General features: G+C 42.5%; 1 protein-coding gene across 2 annotated transcripts in view; it reads right to left on the bottom strand.

Moving 5' to 3' along the window:
* Positions 1 to 22007, bottom strand: part of CCDC87 (coiled-coil domain containing 87) — a 145953-nt gene that overhangs the window by 7954 nt on the left and 115992 nt on the right. For both annotated transcript variants that reach the window (XM_069764311.1, XM_069764310.1), the window contains exons 15-16: positions 10500 to 10603; positions 3397 to 3512 (exon numbers count right to left, since the gene is read on the bottom strand). In XM_069764311.1, coding sequence (XP_069620412.1) covers positions 3397 to 3512; positions 10500 to 10603 — 220 coding nt within the window. The remainder of the gene's footprint in view (positions 1 to 3396; positions 3513 to 10499; positions 10604 to 22007) is intronic.

The following is a 22007-nucleotide window of genomic DNA, read 5'->3' as shown; positions in this document are numbered from 1 at the left end:
CTCCCACAATCTATGAACAGCCAGCAGAGGGCGCCTCATCGCAAATGCAGGTAAATATAGGTCATTGACCTACTCTACCTTCATTCCCTGGGGTTTTGCAGCGAGGAGTAGCGTTGCATTAGCAGAACTCCTTGCTGCAAAATGTTTTAACCCCTTCAGAAGGATTTACATCGTTGGACTTTACAAATCCTCGGAAGGTATGTATATTGTTGGTTTATTATGTTTTTTTATTTACAGATTGAGGGTCTTCAGTGATTGGATTGGGCGTTAAATAAAATATTACAACAACCTTTGTTTTTATTTCATTAAAATAATTTTTAATAATGTGTGTGTGTTTTTTTAACCCTTTCATTCAATTGGATTAATAATGGATAGGTGTCATAATTGACGCCTCTCCATTATTAATTAGGCTTAATGTCACCTTACAATAGCAAGGTGGCATTAACCCTTCATTACCCCATATCCCACCGCTACACGGGAATGGGAAGAGAGTGGCCAAGTGCCAGAATAGGCGCATCTTCCAGATGTGCCTGTTCTGGGGTGGCTGGGGGCAGGTATTTTTAGCCAGGGGGGGGCAATAACCGTGGACCCTCTCCAGGCTATTAATATCTGCCCTCAGTCACTGGCTTTACTACTCTGGCGGAGAAAATTGCGCGGGAGCCCACGCCAATTTTTTCCGCCATTTAACCCTTAAATATAATAGCTAGAACGGCCAAATTTTGCATATACACACTACTGACATTAGTAGTGTGGAATATGCAAAAAAAATGGTGATATGAGATGGTTTACTGTATGTAAACCAGGTCTCATATCATGTCGGGTTTAGGAAGGAGAAAGCAAAAGCCGGTAATTGAATTACCAGCTTTAAAGCTCTCTCACGCTGCATTAAATATAAATATATATATATATATATAGGTGTCTCCCTGACATATATATATGTATATATACCTATTCTATGTGTATATATCTACTCTAATCTAACATGTCAGTGTGATTTTACTGTACTCTGCGCTGAATTGCCGGCTTTTCTAAGGACACGGGTGCGTAAAAATCGGACAGCACTCGCATGGTGCGAGTGCTGTGCGTTTTTTTTCTCGCACCCATTGACTTGCATTGGCGAGTCTCGTCCGAGAATCTCAGCAATACGCAGCATGCTGCGATTTTTTTCTCAGCCGACACAGATTTTTCTCAGTCCGATTTCGGCTGGGAAAACAAATCGCAAATGGAGTGTCACCTATTGATTAACATTGGTCCGAGTGCAATCCGATTTTTTATCGGATTGCACTCGTCCGTTTTCCTCACAAGTGGAGATGAGCCCTTATTCTGAGAATTTGAAGGATCCCTTATACAATAGTGGGGTGACTGATCCCACTGATACTGGCAGGATTGTCAGACTTTAAAAGAGAACCTGTCAGCATGTAAAGTAAAGACAAGGCTGTAATGGTTCTGTAATACAGATCACATTGATACCTTTAGTGAAGAAATCGGCTTTGTGGTTCTTCTTTCATCACCATTTGATGTTTTCTGCTAGTTAAGATTTCGGTGCGCAGGGGCCGGCCTGTATACGGGGTCTTCTCCTCCCTGTGATTTCCTGTTCCTCTGCCTGGAAGAGAAGATCCAGCATACACTCCGGCCCCTGTGCACCAAAATCTAACTAGCAGAACACTTCAAATGGTGGCTAAAGAAGAACCACAAAGCCGATTTCTTCACCAAAGTTGTCAATGTAATCTGTATTACAACATCACTATAGTCAATGTCTTTACATCACAAAAATCGTTCTGACGGGGTTGCGTTTGTCTGCTTTAGCTAACAGGTGTGAGGTATTTATGTTGCTTATCTTTGATATGGGAATTTCACAGTAATAAGATGTTGCTATAAATTGAATAAGAATTGTTTGTGAAAACTGTTTTTCATGCCCTGTTGTCCCCTTTTTAAGGAGTAATGTGAAATAGAGTTAAAAGGAGCGACGTGAAATGGCTGCACTGATCTTTGTACTCCTGTCTCAGCTTATGCATATGGAATCAAAGAAATTATTACTTTTTTATTGGTGAGTACTTCAACTTGCTTTCTACTAAAGCGTGCTTTTTTAATCCACACTGACTATCTGTTCTGCTCTTTCTTCATTGATGTCAGCTGCAGACTTTCTTTCACATACAGCGCTGCATAGCAGTTTTCCATTAAAGCAGTTCCTAAAAGATTTCCTAAAACTGTTTCATTTAAATGCAGCATTAACGTTACTGTACCAATTTTAGAACATATCCCCTTATCCTGATAGAACAAGATCCAACCACTACGAATCCCAACAACAGAGCTCTGAAGAACTCTGAATAAAGTGGAGGTTCACATCGGTGTTCTAGGCTATCTCCGGTAGTCTTGTACAGAATTAATAGAGAACCCTGTTCTCAGGATCAATGAGGGCCCCATCGGGTGGACCTCTAGCAAACAGGAAATTTTCCTCTATCCCATGTAGATAGGGTGCATTTTGCAAACTTAAATTTTGATCTTGGGTGGAAATCAAGAGAGAAATTGTAACCTTGGAAGTTCACTTCATTGAATGCTGGGCCCATATTAATGCCGAGTTATTGATGTTAGAAGCTCAATACTAGGCTACGTTCACACGACTGTGTTTTCGGTCTGATGTTAGTCGACTGGGCTGTTCAGATGACTGTTTTGTTCTTTTTACATGTACCAAATGTCCGCGTTAAAAAAATCGCAGCAAGCACCTGTCCCTTCCATATTTTGGATGATATTCACCTATTCAAATCTATTTGTGCACCCAAAAATTGGATAACATGTGGATCATCTGACTTGCGCCCAGTTTTTACGGACACATTGCAATTCTTATCATGTCACACTATATTTGCTCTTGTAGATTTTATTAATTGCTGATGTATAAAAATAATATATAGATAACAATACAGATGAAAAATTGTGTTGTTTTTTTTCCTGGATGAAAAACAGATGATTTTTAAATGACTATCTAAAATTAGCAAGCTGAAATTTTGTTTTACTCTTGTGCAATCCTCATGAGAAAAGAGCCTCTACATGTACTAACAGGACCACTGGTAGAGGACAGGTTTAATGCATTGTGGCAATAAGTAAAGACCCCCATATAACACTTGTCTACATTAATTGTTGATTTATAACAAGCAATTTGTTCCAAGTGTATAACATATATCCAAATACTAATTCTGTTGTATTTGGCTTGGGTTCTCCACTTTGTAGGTGTTCTCCTCACTGGCTAAACAGGAGAAGCAATGGCGGACTTTATTCAAACAGAATTCCCCACTAGAGTATTTGAAAATGTTTTTTTCTAAACGAGACAATCTCTGTAAAAAGCAATGGAAATTGTCAGTGGTAATTAATAGGTAGATTTTAATGAATAGAAGAGATTACCCTGTAAAGGTGGTTCTGATCCGAGACCCCCAAGCATGACGCTGTTGACATTCCACATGCCAGGTGAATAGCGTTGCTTCTGTTCTCTAAGATCTGCAAGCTTTTTGTCACGTTGCCTGTATAAAATCAGTTGAATATTTGTTATTAGCGCACAATTATTTGACTATGAATAAAATAAATGCAGCCCTGTTATGACCCCCCGCTGTATCTATAAATTAAATTGGCAAGGGCAAGGCAGAAGGGAAAACAATAAGAACGCTACAATCTAAAAGCTTTCCCTTGTTCCACAGGGGTTTTTAATTAACGCAAAGTACAAATGTTCTGAACAATCTTAGCCCCGTGGATGTATTAAAAAAAAAATAAAAACCTTTCAGCTGCTGCTGGTAAAGTGTTCCCATCTGATTAGTAAAGACTCGGTGGTATAAATAATATTACTCCAGCAGGATAAATCTATCTGCCTGAGAAAAGTTAAGCATTACAACTCAGAATCACAACCATCCTTCTAGAGTTTGGATAACAAGAGGCGTGAAAAAGAATCATTCTGGGGTATCACAACATGCGATCCATAGTCCGTCCATACAGAGACTGGGAATCTGAAGATGAGTCGTAACAATAACCAGACGTCAACCCGGAAATGTAAAGGAGCCCGCAAGAAGAACGTACGGGTATCACATCTATGAGAGCAGAAGAAAGTAGGTCTTCATATAAAGTCTCTTTTTCCGAGCTGAAGTAGGGTCCACAGGTTCATTAATGACGGTTTGCAACATACTGTATGTTCTGCTGCCCCTCTGGGTAAAGTGAGCCCCCAAAATTGGCTTCCTGCTGTTGATGATCGGCTTGCACAGCTACTTGCCATTTGTTATCCAGCAAAGAGACGATCCCCATGAGGGCTCATGCAAAAGAGTGTATAAATCAGACATTTTTTGATCGGACAGTGGACTGACCCATGTTATTCAATAGTGCTGTTCACATGAATGATTCTTTTTCTCGATCTGAGTGTCCGTGAGGAATAAAATCACAGCATGCACTACTTTCATCAAAGTCTCGGATGAGACTCACACAGTAAAGTCTATTGGTGTGAGGAAAAAAAAAATCTGATCGCACATGGACTATCAGTGTTATCCAATTCTTACAGATAGATCTCCATTATAAACCTAGGAAAGTGTATGTTTTAATGTACCGGTATGAAAACGGATCGGACATAGCACACAGATGTCACCCAGACGCAAAAAAAAGGGACATAGGGATGGCAAATTTATAAAAATCCAAAGAAAATTAGAAAAAAAAAAAAATTGATCAAGTTTTCTGTATGAAACTCGAATGATTTTTTATAAGCTCGTCTAAAGTACACTTTCCTATAGACCTTACTGCAGATTTCTGAATCCTTACTGGGTGGGCACTGCACACTGTCAGGATTCTCTAGCAATGGACAGTCACATGACCGCAAGTATGTGCTTTGCATATTTATGGCCATACTCCGACATGTGGCCCCCTGGTGTCGGCATCAGTACCAGAGAATCCCAAAAGTGTGCAGTGTGCGCATTGTAAGGGTTCAAAAGTCTGCAGTCACATAGAGTGACTGCAGACTTTTAGCAGGAGACTGGACGACCCATGTACATGTCCTGTTTGTGCTATCTATGTAGTGAAAGCACATCATATGAGCTCCAATACAGACATTGCAATCATCTGTAGACACAGGAATTATCCTGGAAATGTCTGCACAAATAACGCTTGAGGGAGTTTTATAGATTTTGTGTAGATTATTTATTTTAGTATGTTTTTAATACAGCAGATCTTGTAATATCATCAATAATTCATGCATGGGGGCTACATGTCCTTAGTGGTAGAGTTAAAGGGAACCTGTCAGGTCTCCTAACTGTCCAAAAATACAGCTACGGTGTTATACATGCCAAACCTTGTATTCTTATTAGAACTTTTAAGTAACACAGTAATGTTGCTATCTTTTATAAAAGTTATAATCTGCTGATCGACACATGCCAATGAGGCAGGGCTTGTCTGGATAGGCATCTCTTAGCATATACTAGTCCTGCCTCGGATCTTCTAATCATATCCCCCTGGGTTTGAATTTCCGTCATGGTAGGACCACCGGAATGTCACATGCATGCACAATATTACCAGCAGTCTACTAAAATGGGCATTGTATGGAGGACATGAATCACACCCAGGGGGATGTCATTAGAGGACCTGAGGAAGGACCAGTATGGAGGAAGAAATGACCCACCGGACTAGTCCTGCTTCATTTTCATATACTAAGCAGCAGATTAAAACTTTATTTTTAGCAACATTACTATACCACGTAAACGACCTTATGTTTATGTAATGCTACAGCAGTGGTTTTAAAGACTCAGGGTATGTGCACACGTTGCGGATTCTCTGCGTTTTTTTAAGTCACAGAAGCGCTGCAGATCCGCAATTGATTTACATTACAATGTAAATCAATGAGAAAAAAAAATGCTGTGCACACTTTGCGGAAAATTCGCTGCGGAAACGCTGCGGTTTAAAAGAAGTAGCATGTCAATTCTTTTTTATGAATCTGCAGCGTTTTTGTACCCATTCCATTATAGAAAACCGCAGGGGTAAAAAGCGCAGCAAATCCGCAAGAAAACCGCAGGAAAAACGCACAAAAAACGCTGCAGAACCACACAAAAAACGCGACAAATCCGCAGGTGCCTTTTTTTTCTGCCAGGAGAGGCAGAATCCGCATCGGAAATTCCTAAGGCTAATCCGCAACGTGTGCACATAGCCTCAGGGGTAGTCTTTAGTTGTTTCATTAAAGCGCACTGCTCCTGAGCTTAATGATTGCAAGAGGAGATGAGCTGATTAACCCCTTCAAGACGCAGCCCTTTTTCGTTTTTGCATGTTCGTTTTTCGCTCCCCTCCTTCCCAGAGCCACAACTTTTTTATTTTTCCGTCAATATGGTCATGTGAGGGCTTATTTTTTTGCGGGACGAGTTGTACTTTTGAACGACACCATTGGTTTTACCATGTCTTGTACTAGATAACGGGAAAAAAATTCCAAGTGTGGTGAAATTGCAAAAAAAGTGCAATCCCACACTTGTTCTTTGTTTGGCTTTTTTGCTAGGTTCACTAAATGCTAAAACTGACCTGCCATTATGATTCTCTAGGTCATTACGAGTTCATAGACACCAAACATCGCTAGGTTCTTTTTATCTAAGTGGTGAAAACAAAATCCAAATTTTGCATTAAAAAAATAATTGCTCCATTTTCCGATACCCGTAGCATTTCCATTTTTCGGGATCTCGGGTGAGGGCTTATTTTTTGTGTGCCGAGCTGACGTTTTTAATGATACAACTTTTGTGCAGATACATTTTAATGCAATGTTGTGGCGACCAAAAAAACGTAACTCTGGCGCTTTTAATATTTTTCGAATTGATAGATCGGGCGATTCTGAACGCGGCGATACCAAATATGTGTATATTTGATTTTATTTGATTTTATTTTGAATAGGGCGAAAAGGGGTTGATTTAAACTCTTATTTTTTTTTTTTCATATTTTTTAAAACATTTTTTTTTTTAAACTTTTGCCATGCTTCAAGAGCCTCCATGGAAGGCTAGAAGCTGGCACCACTCGATCGGCTCTGCTACATAGCAGTGATCATCAGAATTGCAGGCTTGCTATGAGCGCCGACCACTGGGTGGTGCTCACAGCAAGCCGGCATCAACAACCATAGGGGTCTCAAGGAGACCTCAGGTTGTCATGCCGACGCATCGCTGACCCCGGATCACATGGGCTCAGCGATGCGCGCATTTCCGGCCCGATAGCCTGAAGCGGTAGTTAAATGCCGCTGTCAGCGTTTGACAGCGGCATTTAACTAGTTAATAGCGGCAGGTGGATCACGATTCCACCTGCCGCTATTGCGCGCACATGTAAGCTGTACAAAACAGCTGACATGTTGCGACTTTGATGTGGGCTCACCGCCGGAGCCCACATCAAAGAGGGAGACACAACATGTGCAGTACTAGTACGGCGCATGTCGTGAAGGGGTTAATAGACAGTTCAGATGAGCAGCATGGCTGAGCTCTTTGACGCTGCATGCAGCGGCAGCTTAGCCCCCACACGACAGTAATGTAAGCGCACAGGGCTTCAGAGCATTCATTACAAGCTCTAAAGCAAAACGCTTGTAGCGACACTTCTCCTTGCCCTGGAGCCTAGTGGTGGCTGGTAACCGAGGCAACTCGAAGTACACAGTATATTTAAGAATTCCTCTATTCTTGAGAACAGTAAGGAGTTTTAACGAAGTAAATTGTAAAGTTGTTTGTTTTTACAAGCATTTTGCAAATTTACTTATTAAAGATGAGATAATCCCATTAATAATGAAGTCCCTCAATAAAGTGCTTGAGAGAAATATTTCACATTGTCAGATTGGAGAACTATTTTCTACTATTTGTACTTATTTTGTAATCAGAATTTAACAAGTCACAACTTTTATTAAATATCCTTTATTAGGCTAAGTTCACATTAGCGTATCTGTGCGCAGCATATCATCTGCATGCGCAAACGCATGACAAAATGCATTTAAATGCATGGTTACGCTGCGGTTTTTATCTGCATCAGCTTACGCATGACGCAAAAAAAATCCGCTGCATGTGCATGCGTTTGTATGAGTTTTTGCCTGCGTTTGCGTTGTTTATGCAGATGTGGTCGATATTTCCAGAAAGGCGTGTCTCAATGGCCCTGTCTCAATCAGTTCCAGGACATGCGCAGTCCGAAGTACGCAAGAGCATCAAACGCATGCGTACGCATGCGTTGCCTGAACCTGAACCTGTTTCCCTGGGGCTGTATGCCCAGGCCTGAACTTGAACCTTTTTTCCCTGGGGCTGTATGCCCAGGCCTGAACCTGAACCTGTTTTCCCTGGGGCTGTATGCCCAGGCCTGAACCTGTTTCCCTGGGGCTATATGCCCAGGCCTGAACCTGTTTCCCTGGGCCTGTATGCCCAGGCCTGAACCTGTTTCCCTGGTTCTGTGTCCCCAGGCCTGTACCCTAAACCTTTTAGCTGTGTCTGATCTAGTCTGAATTAGGACCTATCGCTGAACCTGTTTGTATCTAAATCTGGATCTTTCTCTAAATCTGCTGTGTTGGTGCCAGTACCTATCACTATAACCTGCAGTGTCTGAATCAGTATCTATCTCTATTCTGTTGTTGCTGTGCAACATTAGTGATCTGTGTGTACACTTGCTACTTCATTGTAGGTACCCTGTGTGAATCTGATCCTATCTGTCCTGCCTGTACCTGTCCTTGTGTTTGTCCTGTGTGTTCCTAACCCGGACCGTTCTATGTGACCCTGCTCTTGTCTGTTCTGTGGGAATCCGAGGTTCCCTGCCTGTCCGCACCCACGGTTGCATGCCTGCCCGCACCTGTGGTTCTCAGTCTGATCGAATCTGAGGACTGGAACCTTTTCTGTCTGCGACCCAGTTCTTCCTGAAGCTGTTCATTGCCGTCCAGTCTGAATTGAACCCTACCTCTGCCTGTATATCAGCCGTGCCTGCCAGCAGCTACCTGCCAATATATCAGCTGTGCCCGCCTGCACTTGCCTGTATATTAGCCATGCCCATCAGAACCTGCCTGCCAGTATATCAGCCATTCCTGCCTGCCAGTATATCAGCCGTGCCCACCTGCCAGTATATCAGCTATGACTGCCAGCATCTGCCTGCCATTGTATCAGCCGTATCCATCTGCCTATATATCAGGCCGTGCCCACCAGGACCTGCCTGCTGGTATATCAGCCATGCCCGCTTGCCAGTATATCAGCCAAGCACGCATGCACCAACCTGCCTGTATACCAGCCGTGTCTGCCTGTACATCACCTGTACCCGCCAGCGCCTGTGTGCATACCAGCCGTGGCTGCCAGTACCTGCTTCAGCTGTGTCAGACAGTATACCTACAGTAGCTGCCTGCATCTGCCATTAGTGTCCTGTCACTTTGGGGGTCAGCTGCCGTGCGTTCATGGTCTGCCTTGGAGTAGCACCTGGCATCCATCTGGAGCCAAGTCTAACCCCGCCATCAGGGGCTCTAGTGAAGAGTCGAGTGTTCGCTTAGCCACGCGCCTCCAGGTTCTCCTCGGTCCATGGTACAGTGGGTCCACGAACCACGGAAGGCTCCTGCGCTCGTGTCAACTGACAACTTATTCTTAAAAACTAGAATTCTCAAAAGAAAATGAAAAAGAGCTTATACCCACCTCCTATTCCAGCGCTGTCCCACCGATATCGGCGCCGGTTCTCCCAAAGCTCCCAAGGTTCGTCTGAGACCTCTATACAGTTGACAAAGCTGTGCAGTGCTGCAACTCAGCGCATCCCAACACCATTGATACCCTGAACAGCTGATCAACAGGGATGCTGGATGACGCTCCACCACTAATATTAATGACCTATTTTAAGGATAGGCCATTAATATAAAAGTCCCAACAACCCCTTTAAGATAATTTAGATAGGAAAACCTAAAGGTCAGTTAGTTTGTTGTGAAACAAATAATGTGGTTTTCTTCTACAACACAACATCCTGCTTGCATTCCTCTTCCATACTGCACTTCTATATTTCTGCACATCAATCACCATCTAAAAAAAATTAAATATTCACCATTTCATGTTTTTAAGAATGTCCAAAATATATGCTAAATCTCTAATAAATATTGTTATAAGAGCTCCATTTGTCAAATACAGAACATCAAATTGCAGCATAAACATATAATTAAACTGATTCTGTCACCAGATTGTTGCTACCCCGTCTAAGAGTTGGATGATGTAGGGGCAGAGACCCTGATGCCAGAGGTGTGTCATTTACTTTATTGGTTGCTACAGTGTTGATAAAATGCTCTGAATGTTGAGCTCTGTTTAATCCATTTTGGAAAAGCTCAAGTATCCCCATAGCTTTTGGCTCTTTTCCACTCAGGGTAAGGGCGCAGTCAGATGGCCGTATAACACTGACGACGATAGCGTCGCAGTCCTCGGACTCTCCACTGGCTCTCCTGTACTGAGCGTGATGTGTATTTCTAAGGTCAGGAGAGCCAGTCTGACTGTGACCTACTAAGGATTTCTTTTAGAGACGTATACTGGTGACTTCCAGACCTTTTTTGTTCTTCCCTCCTCAGTCTGGCTGCGATAGTTGCCTGTTCTTCTTCCTCAGAATCACTCTTGTATAGATGGTATATTACCTTTAAGTAATCCAGATCCTGAAAATGAACACACAAACTCATGAATATAGTATAAGAGCAGATTCTCATTGACAAAATATTGCCCATATGGCCCCACATGGAGGCTCATGGGGCAGACTCTCGACACTGTCGTACAGGTGCTAAGCCCAAAACCTACATATCTGGCACTTTGCTTTATTCCTCTCACACTGCTTTTAATGATATGATGTTTGTTCTTCACCCATACATCTGAGCGATTCCAAGCTAATCAAGAATTAGCGCAACTTGCAATGTAAATGCATCAAATGATTGATGATAATTGTTAAATATGTGTCATCCTCTGATCTTTCATATTTAAAGCAATCTGTCACCAGGTTTTTTTGCACATGAGAACAGCATGATGTAGTGGCAGAGACCCTGATTCCAGCAATGTATCACTTAATTAAAACTGCAACAAGCAGTAAAGTAACAACTGTTTTATCTTCTGCATATTCAGCAGTTCTCTGAATGCTGAGCTCTGTAGTGCCCCACCCACACCACTGATTGACAGCTGTGTACACTGTGCATAGGCCAAATAGGTAGACAGTTGCCAGTCACTGGTGGGGGTGCAGTTGGACTACCTGGCATCAGGTTTACTAGTCATCTAGTGAAAATCTCCTGCTGGTAAAACATTGATTTTATAAAAACTACACTAAGCAGCCCAGTAAGTGACACATCATTGGAATCTGGGTTTTGTTCTCTACATTACACTGCTCACAGCTTAAGTGGCAAAAACCTGGTGACAGATTTCCTTTGAGTGGCACTCTAAATCCAATCTAAGGCCTCCTTCACATGTCCGTGCTGCAGTACATGTGGCTTCCGTTTTTTCACATACCAATTATAACCTATGCTGCTTTGCACATGTCCGTGTTTTTAAAACACGCAGAGACATGTCTGTTTATTTCCAGGAAAACGGATGACAATGGCCAATACAAGTCTATGGGTCTATGAAAAACATATAGAACACACAGATGGAATGCTGGTGCTGTCCGTGTTTAACAGTGCAAAGTATAGGGGAAGTTTTGTCATTTCTTTCTTTCTTTAACCATACAGGAAAACCACAGATGGCAAACACAGACACACAATGACACACCGATGGAAACACTGATGGCAAAAGTACCTGTTTTTCAAGTACATGTTTAAACGTGGACGTGTGAAGAAGGCCTAATTATCATTCAAAATAAGTCCTACGTAAGGTTATTTGTAGTAATCCACAATTACTTTTTACATAACCAATGTATAAGATGTCAAGGTGTGTAAAAATATAGAAACCTCTGGGCGGAGGCTGTTGTAATAAATAAAAAACAAAAACACAAAGGTTTGAAATTTTGGAAAAGTTTTTATCAATTCATATTTGCTGAAAAATTCTGTGACGTTTGGCGTTTTTTATGCAGGTCCCCCAGCTTTGCCAACTATTGAAAAGTGTATGGAGCTTAGTGGGGAAGGGGCATACAGGGCCGGTGTCAGCACCCGTAACACCCAGGCAAGTGACAGGGCCCTGGACAAACAGGGGGTCCCACTCACTGTCGGCAGGGGCGTAAGTTCTGCGGGTGCAGTGATTGCCATCGGGTCTGTGCGTGGCAATACAAGCTGACGCATGGCAGTGACATCATGACTCCCATCACATGAACGTTGAAGTCAGCTGCCGGCTTCAGAAGAGGACGCCGCATGGAGGGGGAGCGGATGGGAAGTAGTCTTTTTTTTTTTTTTAATTCAATGAGTACACGGTGGCCATACTACTACATGGATGACTATAGTCTGTGCATTATACTGTATGGATGAACTGTCCATTATACTACATGGATGACTATGGACTGTGCATTATACTACATGGGTGACTATGGGCTGTGCATTATACTATATGGATAACTATGGGCTGTGCATTATACTACATGGATGACTATGGGCTGTGCATTATACCACATGGATGACTATGGGCTGTGCATTATACTACATGGGTGACTATGGGCTGTGCATTATACTACATGGGTGACTATGGGCTGTGCATTATACTACATTGGTGACTATGGGCTGTTCATTATACTACATGGATGACTATGGGCTGTGCATTATACTACATGGATGACTATGGGCTGTGCATTATACTACATGGATAACTATGGGCTGTGCATTATACTACATGGATGACTATGGGCTGTGCATTATACCACATGGATGACTATGGGCTGTGCATTATACTACATGGATAACTATGGGCTGTGCATTATACTACATGGATGACTATGGGCTGTGCATTATACCACATGGATGACTATGGGCTGTGCATTATACTATATGGGTGACTATGGGCTGTGCATTATACTACATGGGTGACTATGGGCTGTGCATTATACTACATTGGTGACTATGGGCTGTGCATTATACTACATGGATGACTATGGGCTGTGCATTATACCACATGGATGACTATGGGCTGTGCATTATACTATATGGGTGACTATGGGCTGTGCATTATACTACATGGGTGACTATGGGCTGTGCATTATACTACATTGGTGACTATGGGCTGTGCATTATACTACATGGATGACTATGGGCTGTGCATTATACCACATGGATGACTATGGGCTGTGCATTATACTACATGGGTGACTATGGGCTGTGCATTATACTACATGGATGACTATGGGCTGTGCATTATACCACATGGATGACTATGGGCTGTGCATTATACTACAAGGGTGACTATGGGCTGTGCATTATACTACAAGGGTGACTATGGGCTGTGTATTATACCACATGGATGACTATGGGCTGTGCATTATACTACATGGGTGACTATGGGCTGTGCATTATACTACATGGGTGACTATGGGCTGTGCATTATACCACATGGATGAATATGGGGTGTGCATTATACTACATGGGTGACTATGGGCTGTGCATTATACTACAAGGGTGACTATGGGCTGTGCATTATACCACATGGATGACTATGGGCTGTGCATTATACTATATGGGTGACTATGGGCTGTGCATTATACTACATGGGTGACTATGGGCTGTGCATTATACCACATGGATGAATATGGGGTGTGCATTATACTACATGGGTGACTATGGGCTGTGCATTATACTACAAGGGTGACTATGGGCTGTGCATTATACCACATGGATGACTATGGGGTGTGCATTATACTACATGGGTGACTATGGGCTGTGCATTATACTACATGGATGACTATGGGCTGTGCATTATACTACATGGATGACTATGGGCTGGGCATTATACTATATGGGTGATGATGGGCTGTGCATTATACTACATGGATGACTATGGGCTGTGCGTTATACCACATGGATGAATATGGGCTGTGCATTATACTATATGGGTGACTATGGGCTGTGCATTATACTACATGGGTGACTATGGGCTGTGCATTATACTACAAGGGTGACTATGGGCTGTGCATTATACTACATGGATGACTATAGGCTGTGCATTATACTACATGGATGACTATGGGCTGGGCATTATACTACAAGGGTGACTATGGGCTGTGCATTATACTACAAGGGTGACTATGGGCTGTGCATTATACTACAAGGGTGACTATGGGCTGTGCATTATACTACATGGATGACTATGGGCTGTGCATTATACTACATGGATGACTATGGGCTGGGCATTATACTATATGGGTGATGATGGGCTGTGCATTATACTACATGGATGACTATGGGCTGTGCGTTATACCACATGGATGAATATGGGCTGTGCATTATACTATATGGGTGACTATGGGCTGTGCATTATACTACATGGGTGACTATGGGCTGTGCATTATACTACAAGGGTGACTATGGGCTGTGCATTATACTACATGGATGACTATAGGCTGTGCATTATACTACATGGATGACTATGGGCTGTGCATTATACTACAAGGGTGACTATGGGCTGTGCATTATACTACAAGGGTGACTATGGGCTGTGCATTATACTACAAGGGTGACTATGGGCTGTGCATTATACTACATGGATGACTATGGGCTGTGCATTATACTACATGGATGACTATGGGCTGGGCATTATACTACATGGGTGACTATGGGCTGTGCATTTTACTACAAGGGTGACTATGGGCTGTGCATTATACTACATGGATGACGATGAACTGTCCTTTATACTACATGGATGATTATGGACTGTGAAATTATACTACATAGGTGACTATGGGCTGTGCATTATACTACATGGATGACGATGAACTGTCCATTATACTACATGGATGATTATGGACTGTGAAATTATACTACATAGGTGACTATGGGGTGTGCAATATACCACATGGATGACTATGGGCTGTGCATTATACCACATGGATGACTATGGGCTGTGCATTATACTACATGGGTGACTATGGGCTGTGCATTATACTACAAGGGTGACTATGGGCTGTGCATTATACTACATGGATGACTATGGGCTGTGCATTATACCACATGGATGAATATGGGCTGTGCATTATACTATATCGGTGACTATGGGCTGTGCATTATACTACAAGGGTGACTATGGGCTGTGCATTATACTACAAGGGTGACTATGGGCTGTGCATTATACTACAAGGGTGACTATGGGCTGTGCATTATACTACAAGGGTGACTATGGGCTGTGTATTATACCACATGGATGACTATGGGCTGTGCATTATACTATATGGGTGACTATGGGCTGTGCATTATACTACATGGGTGACTATGGGCTGTGCATTATACCACATGGATGAATATGGAGTGCGCATTATACTACATGGGTGACTATGGGCTGTGCATTATACTACAAGGGTGACTATGGGCTGTGCATTATACCACATGGATGAATATGGGGTGTGCATTATACTACATGGGTGACTATGGGCTGTGCATTATACTACATGGATGACTATGGGGTGTGCATTATACTACATGGGTGACTATGGGCTGTGCATTATACTACATGGATGACTATGGGCTGTGCATTTTACCACATGGATGACTATGGGGTGTGCATTATACTACATGGGTGAATATGGGCTGTGCATTATACCACATGGATGACTATGGGGTGTGCATTATACTACATGGGTGACTATGGGCTGTGCATTATACTACATGGATGACTATGGGCTGTGCATTATACTACATGGATGACTATGGGCTGGGCATTATACTATATGGGTGACTATGGGCTGTGCATTATACCACATGGATGACTATGGGCTGTGCGTTATACCACATGGATGAATATGGGCTGTGCATTATACTATATGGGTGACTATGGGCTGTGCATTATACTACAAGGGTGACTATGGGCTGTGCATTATACTACAAGGGTGACTATGGGCTGTGCATTATACTACATGGATGACTATAGGCTGTGCATTATACTACATGGATGACTATGGGCTGGGCATTATACTACATGGATGACTATGGGCTGTGCATTATACTACAAGGGTGACTATGGGCTGTGCATTATACTACAAGGGTGACTGTGGGCTGTGCATTATACTACATGGATGACTATGGGCTGGGCATTATACTACATGGGTGACTATGGGCTGCGCATTATACTACAAGGGTGACTATGGGCTGTGCATTATACTACATGGATGACTATGGGCTGTGCATTATACTACATGGATGACTATGGGCTGGGCATTATACTACATGGGTGACTATGGGCTGTGCATTATACTACAAGGGTGACTATGGGCTGTGCATTATACTACATGGATGACGATGAACTGTCCATTATACTACATGGATGATTATGGACTGTGAAATTATACTACATAGGTGACTATGGGGTGTGCAATATACCACATGGATGACTATGGGCTGTGCATTATACCACATAGATGACTATGGGCTGTGCATTATACTACATGGGTGACTATGGGCTGTGCATTATACTACAAGGGTGACTATGTGCTGTGCATTATACTACAAGGGTGACTATGGGTTGTGCATTATACTACATGGATGACTATGGGCTGTGCATTATACTACATGGATGACTATGGGCTGGGCATTATACTACATGGGTGACTATGGGCTGTGCATTTTACTACAAGGGTGACTATGGGCTGTGCATTATACTACATGGATGACGATGAACTGTCCTTTATACTACATGGATGATTATGGACTGTGAAATTATACTACATAGTAACATAGTAACATAGTTAGTAAGGCCGAAAAAAGACATTTGTCCATCCAGTTCAGCCTATATTCCATCATAATAAATCCCCAGATCTACGTCCTTCTACAGAACCTAATAATTGTATGATACAATATTGTTCTGCTCCAGGAAGACATCCATGCCTCTCTTGAACCCCTCGACTGAGTTCGCCATCACCACCTCCTCAGGCAAGCAATTCCAGATTCTCACTGCCCTAACAGTAAAGAATCCTCTTCTATGTTGGTGGAAAAACCTTCTCTCCTCCAGCCGCAAAGAATGCCCCCTTGTGCCCGTCACCTTCCTTGGTATAAACAGATCCTCAGCGAGATATTTGTATTGTCCCCTTATATACTTATACATGGTTATTAGATCGCCCCTCAGTCGTCTTTTTTCTAGACTAAATAATCCTAATTTCGCTAATCTATCTGGGTATTGTAGTTCTCCCATCCCCTTTATTAATTTTGTTGCCCTCCTTTGTACTCTCTCTAGTTCCATTATATCCTTCCTGAGCACCGGTGCCCAAAACTGGACACAGTACTCCATGTGCGGTCTAACTAGGGATTTGTACAGAGGCAGTATAATGCTCTCATCATGTGTATCCAGACCTCTTTTAATGCACCCCATGATCCTGTTTGCTTTGGCAGCTGCTGCCTGGCACTGGCTGCTCCAGGTAAGTTTATCATTAACTAGGATCCACAAGTCCTTCTCCCTGTCAGATTTACCCAGTGGTTTCCCATTCAGTGTGTAATGGTGATATTGATTCCTTCTTCCCATGTGTATAACCTTACATTTATCATTGTTAAACCTCATCTGCCACCTTTCAGCCCAAGTTTCCAACTTATCCAGATCCATCTGTAGCAGAATACTATCTTCTCTTGTATTAACAGCTTTACATAGTTTTGTATCATCTGCAAATATCGATATTTTACTGTGTAAACCTTCTACCAGATCATTAATGAATATGTTAAAGAGAACAGGTCCCAATACTGACCCCTGCGGTACCCCACTGGTCACAGCGACCCAGTTAGAGACTATACCATTTATAACCACCCTCTGCTTTCTATCACTAAGCCAGTTACTAACCCATTTACACACATTTTCCCCCAGACCAAGCATTCTCATTTTGTGTACCAACCTCTTGTGCGGCACGGTATCAAACGCTTTGGAAAAATCGAGATATACCACGTCCAATGACTCACCGTGGTCCAGGCTATAGCTTACCTCTTCATAAAAACTGATTAGATTGGTTTGACAGGAGCGATTTCTCATAAACCCATGCTGATATGGAGTTAAACAGTTATTCTCATTGAGATAATCCAGAATAACATCCCTCAGAAACCCTTCAAATATTTTACCAACAATAGAGGTTAGACTTACTGGCCTATAATTTCCAGGTTCACTTTTAGAGCCCTTTTTGAATATTGGCACCACATTTGCTATGCGCCAGTCCTGCGGAACAGACCATGTCACTATAGAGTCCCTAAAAATAAGAAATAATGGTTTATCTATTACATTACTTAGTTCTCTTAGTACTCGTGGGTGTATGCCATCCGGACCCGGAGATTTATCTATTTTAATCTTATTTAGTCGGTTTCGCACCTCTTCTTGGGTTAGATTGGTGACCCTTAATATAGGGTTTTCATTGTTTCTTGGGATTTCACCTAGCATTTCATTTTCCACCGTGAATACCGTGGAGAAGAAGGTGTTTAATATGTTAGCTTTTTCCTCGTCATCTACAACCATTCTTTCCTCACTATTTTTTAAGGGGCCTACATTTTCAGTTTTTATTCTTTTACTATTGATATAGTTGAAGAACAGTTTGGGATTAGTTTTACTCTCCTTAGCAATGTGCTTCTCTGTTTCCTTTTTGGCAGCTTTAATTAGTTTTTTAGATAAAGTATTTTTCTCCCTATAGTTTTTTAGAGCTTCAATGGTGCCATCCTGCTTTAGTAGTGCAAATGCTTTCTTTTTACTGTTAATTGCCTGTCTTACTTCTTTGTTTAGCCACATTGGGTTTTTCCTATTTCTAGTCCTTTTATTCCCACAAGGTATAAACCACTTACACTGCCTATTTAGGATGTTCTTAAACATTTCCCATTTATTATCTGTATTCTTATTTCTGAGGATATTGTCCCAGTCTACCAGATTAAGGGCATCTCTAAGCTGGTCAAACTTTGCCTTCCTAAAGTTCAGTGTTTTTGTGACTCCCTGACAAGTTTCCCTAGTGAAAGACAAGTGAAACTGTACAATATTGTGGTCGCTATTTCCTAGATGCCCGACGACCTGCAGATTTGTTATTCTGTCAGGTCTATTAGATAGTATTAGGTCTAAAAGTGCTGCTCCTCTGGTTGGATTCTGCACCAATTGTGAAAGATAATTTTTCTTGGTTATTAGCAGAAACCTGTTGCCTTTATGGGTTTCACAGGTTTCTGTTTCCCAGTTAATATCCGGGTAGTTAAAGTCCCCCATAACCAGGACCTCATTATGGGTTGCAGCTTCATCTATCTGCTTTAGAAGTAGACTTTCCATGGTTTCTGTTATATTTGGGGGTTTGTAACAGACCCCAATGAGAATTTTGTTACCATTTTTCCCTCCATGAATTTCAACCCATATGGACTTGACATCCTCATTTCCTTCGCTAATATCCTCCCTTAAAGTGGACTTTAGACAAGACTTTACATAGAGACAAACCCCTCCTCCTCTCCGATTTTTACGATCCTTTCTAAACAGACTGTAACCCTGTAAGTTAACTGCCCAGTCATAGCTTTCATCTAACCATGTCTCGGTTATTCCCACTATGTCAAAGTTACCTGTAGATATTTCTGCTTCTAGTTCTTCCATCTTGTTTGTCAGGCTTCTGGCGTTTGCGAGCATGCAGTTTAGAGGATTTTGTTTTGTTCCAATCTCCTCGCTGTGGATTGTTTTAGAAATGTTCTTACCTCCCATCTGAGTATGTTTTCCTGGGTCTTCTTTGTTCAAGTCTAATGTTTTTCTTCCCGTCCCCTCTTCTTCTAGTTTAACGCCCTCCTGATGAGTGTAGCGAGTCTTCTGGCGAATGTGTGTTTCCCAGGTTTGTTGAGGTGTAGTCCGTCTCTGGCGAGGAGTCCATCGTACCAGTAATTCACACCGTGGTCCAGGAATCCGAATCCTTGTTGTCTGCACCATCGTCTTAGCCAGTTGTTTGCATCAAGGATCCTGTTCCATCTCCTGGTGCCATGCCCGTCTACTGGAAGGATAGAAGAAAAAACTACCTGTGCATCCAGTTCCTTTACTTTCTTCCCCAACTCTTCAAAGTCCTTGCAGATTGTCGGTAGGTCCTTCCTTGCCGTGTCATTGGTGCCAACATGTATCAGAAGAAATGGGTGGACGTCCTTGGAGCTGAAGAGCTTTGGCATCCTATCGGTCACATCCTTGATCATCGCACCTGGAAGGCAGCATACTTCTCTTGCAGTTATGTCCGGTCTGCAGATGGCTGCTTCGGTGCCTCTCAGTAGTGAGTCTCCCACCACCACCACTCTTCGTTGCTTCTTGGCTGTACTTTTTGCTGTCACTTGTTGCTGTGTGCCCTTTTCTTTTTTGCTTGCTGGTATTGCTTCATCCTTAGGTGTGCCATCTTCATCCTCCACAAAGATTTGATATCGGTTCTTCAGTTGTGTGGTTGGTGATTTCTCCATGGTCTTCTTGCTTCTTTTGGTCACATGCTTCCACTCATCTGCTTTTGGAGGTTCTCTGACACTTTTTTCACCTTCTGTGACCAGTAGAGATGCTTCTGTTCTGTCTAGAAAGTCTTCATTCTCTTTGATGAGTTTCAAAGTTGCTATTCTTTCTTCCAGACCCCGCACCTTTTCTTCTAAAAGGGCCACTAGTCTACACTTCTGACAGGTGAAATTTGATTCTTCTTCTGGTCGATCTGTGAACATGTAGCACATGCTGCAGCTCACCATGTAGGTTGTCACATCTGCCATGTTGCTCCTAGATCCTGATGACTTGCTGTGTGCTTTCCTTCTTGTGTAATCTACTCAGCCAAGCTCTCTTGCAATAATGTCCTACAGGCAAAAATTCGGCACGCGGTTTGGGTGACTATGGGCTGTGCATTATACTACATGGATGACGATGAACTGTCCATTATACTACATGGATGATTATGGACTGTGAAATTATACTACATAGGTGACTATGGGGTGTGCAATATACCACATGGATGACTATGGGCTGTGCATTATACCACATGGATGACTATGGGCTGTGCATTATACTACATGGGTGACTATGGGCTGTGCATTATACTACAAGGGTGACTATGTGCTGTGCATTATACTACAAGGGTGACTATGGGTTGTGCATTATACTACATGGATGACTATGGGCTGTGCATTATACTACATGGATGACTATAGGCTGTGCATTATACTACATGGATGACTATGGGCTGGGCATTATACTACATGGATGACTATGGGCTGTGCATTATACTACAAGGGTGACTATGGGCTGTGCATTATACTACAAGGGTGACTATGGGCTGTGCATTATACTACATGGATGACTATGGGCTGGGCATTATACTACATGGGTGACTATGGGCTGTGCATTATACTACAAGGGTGACTATGGGCTGTGCATTATACTACATGGATGACTATGGGCTGTGCATTATACTACATGGATGACTATGGGCTGGGCATTATACTACATGGGTGACTATGGGCTGTGCATTATACTACAAGGGTGACTATGGGCTGTGCATTATACTACAAGGGTGACTATGGGCTGTGCATTATACTACATGGATGACTATGGGCTGGGCATTATACTACATGGGTGACTATGGGCTGTGCATTATACTACAAGGGTGACTATGGGCTGTGCATTATACTACATGGATGACTATGGGCTGTGCATTATACTACATGGATGACTATGGGCTGGGCATTATACTACATGGGTGACTATGGGCTGTGCATTATACTACAAGGGTGACTATGGGTTGTGCATTATACTACATGGATGACTATGGGCTGTGCATTATACCACATGGATGAATATGGGCTGTGCATTATACTATATGGGTGACTATGGGCTGTGCATTATACTACAAGGGTGACTATGGGCTGGGCATTATACTACATGGGTGACTATGGGCTGTGCATTTTACTACAAGGGTGACTATGGGCTGTGCATTATACTACATGGATGACGATGAACTGTCCTTTA

The sequence above is a fragment of the Ranitomeya imitator genome, chromosome 4 (genome assembly GCF_032444005.1).
Source record: "Ranitomeya imitator isolate aRanImi1 chromosome 4, aRanImi1.pri, whole genome shotgun sequence".
NCBI lineage: Eukaryota > Metazoa > Chordata > Amphibia > Anura > Dendrobatidae > Ranitomeya > Ranitomeya imitator.
This window is presented reverse-complemented; position numbering and strand designations above follow the sequence as displayed.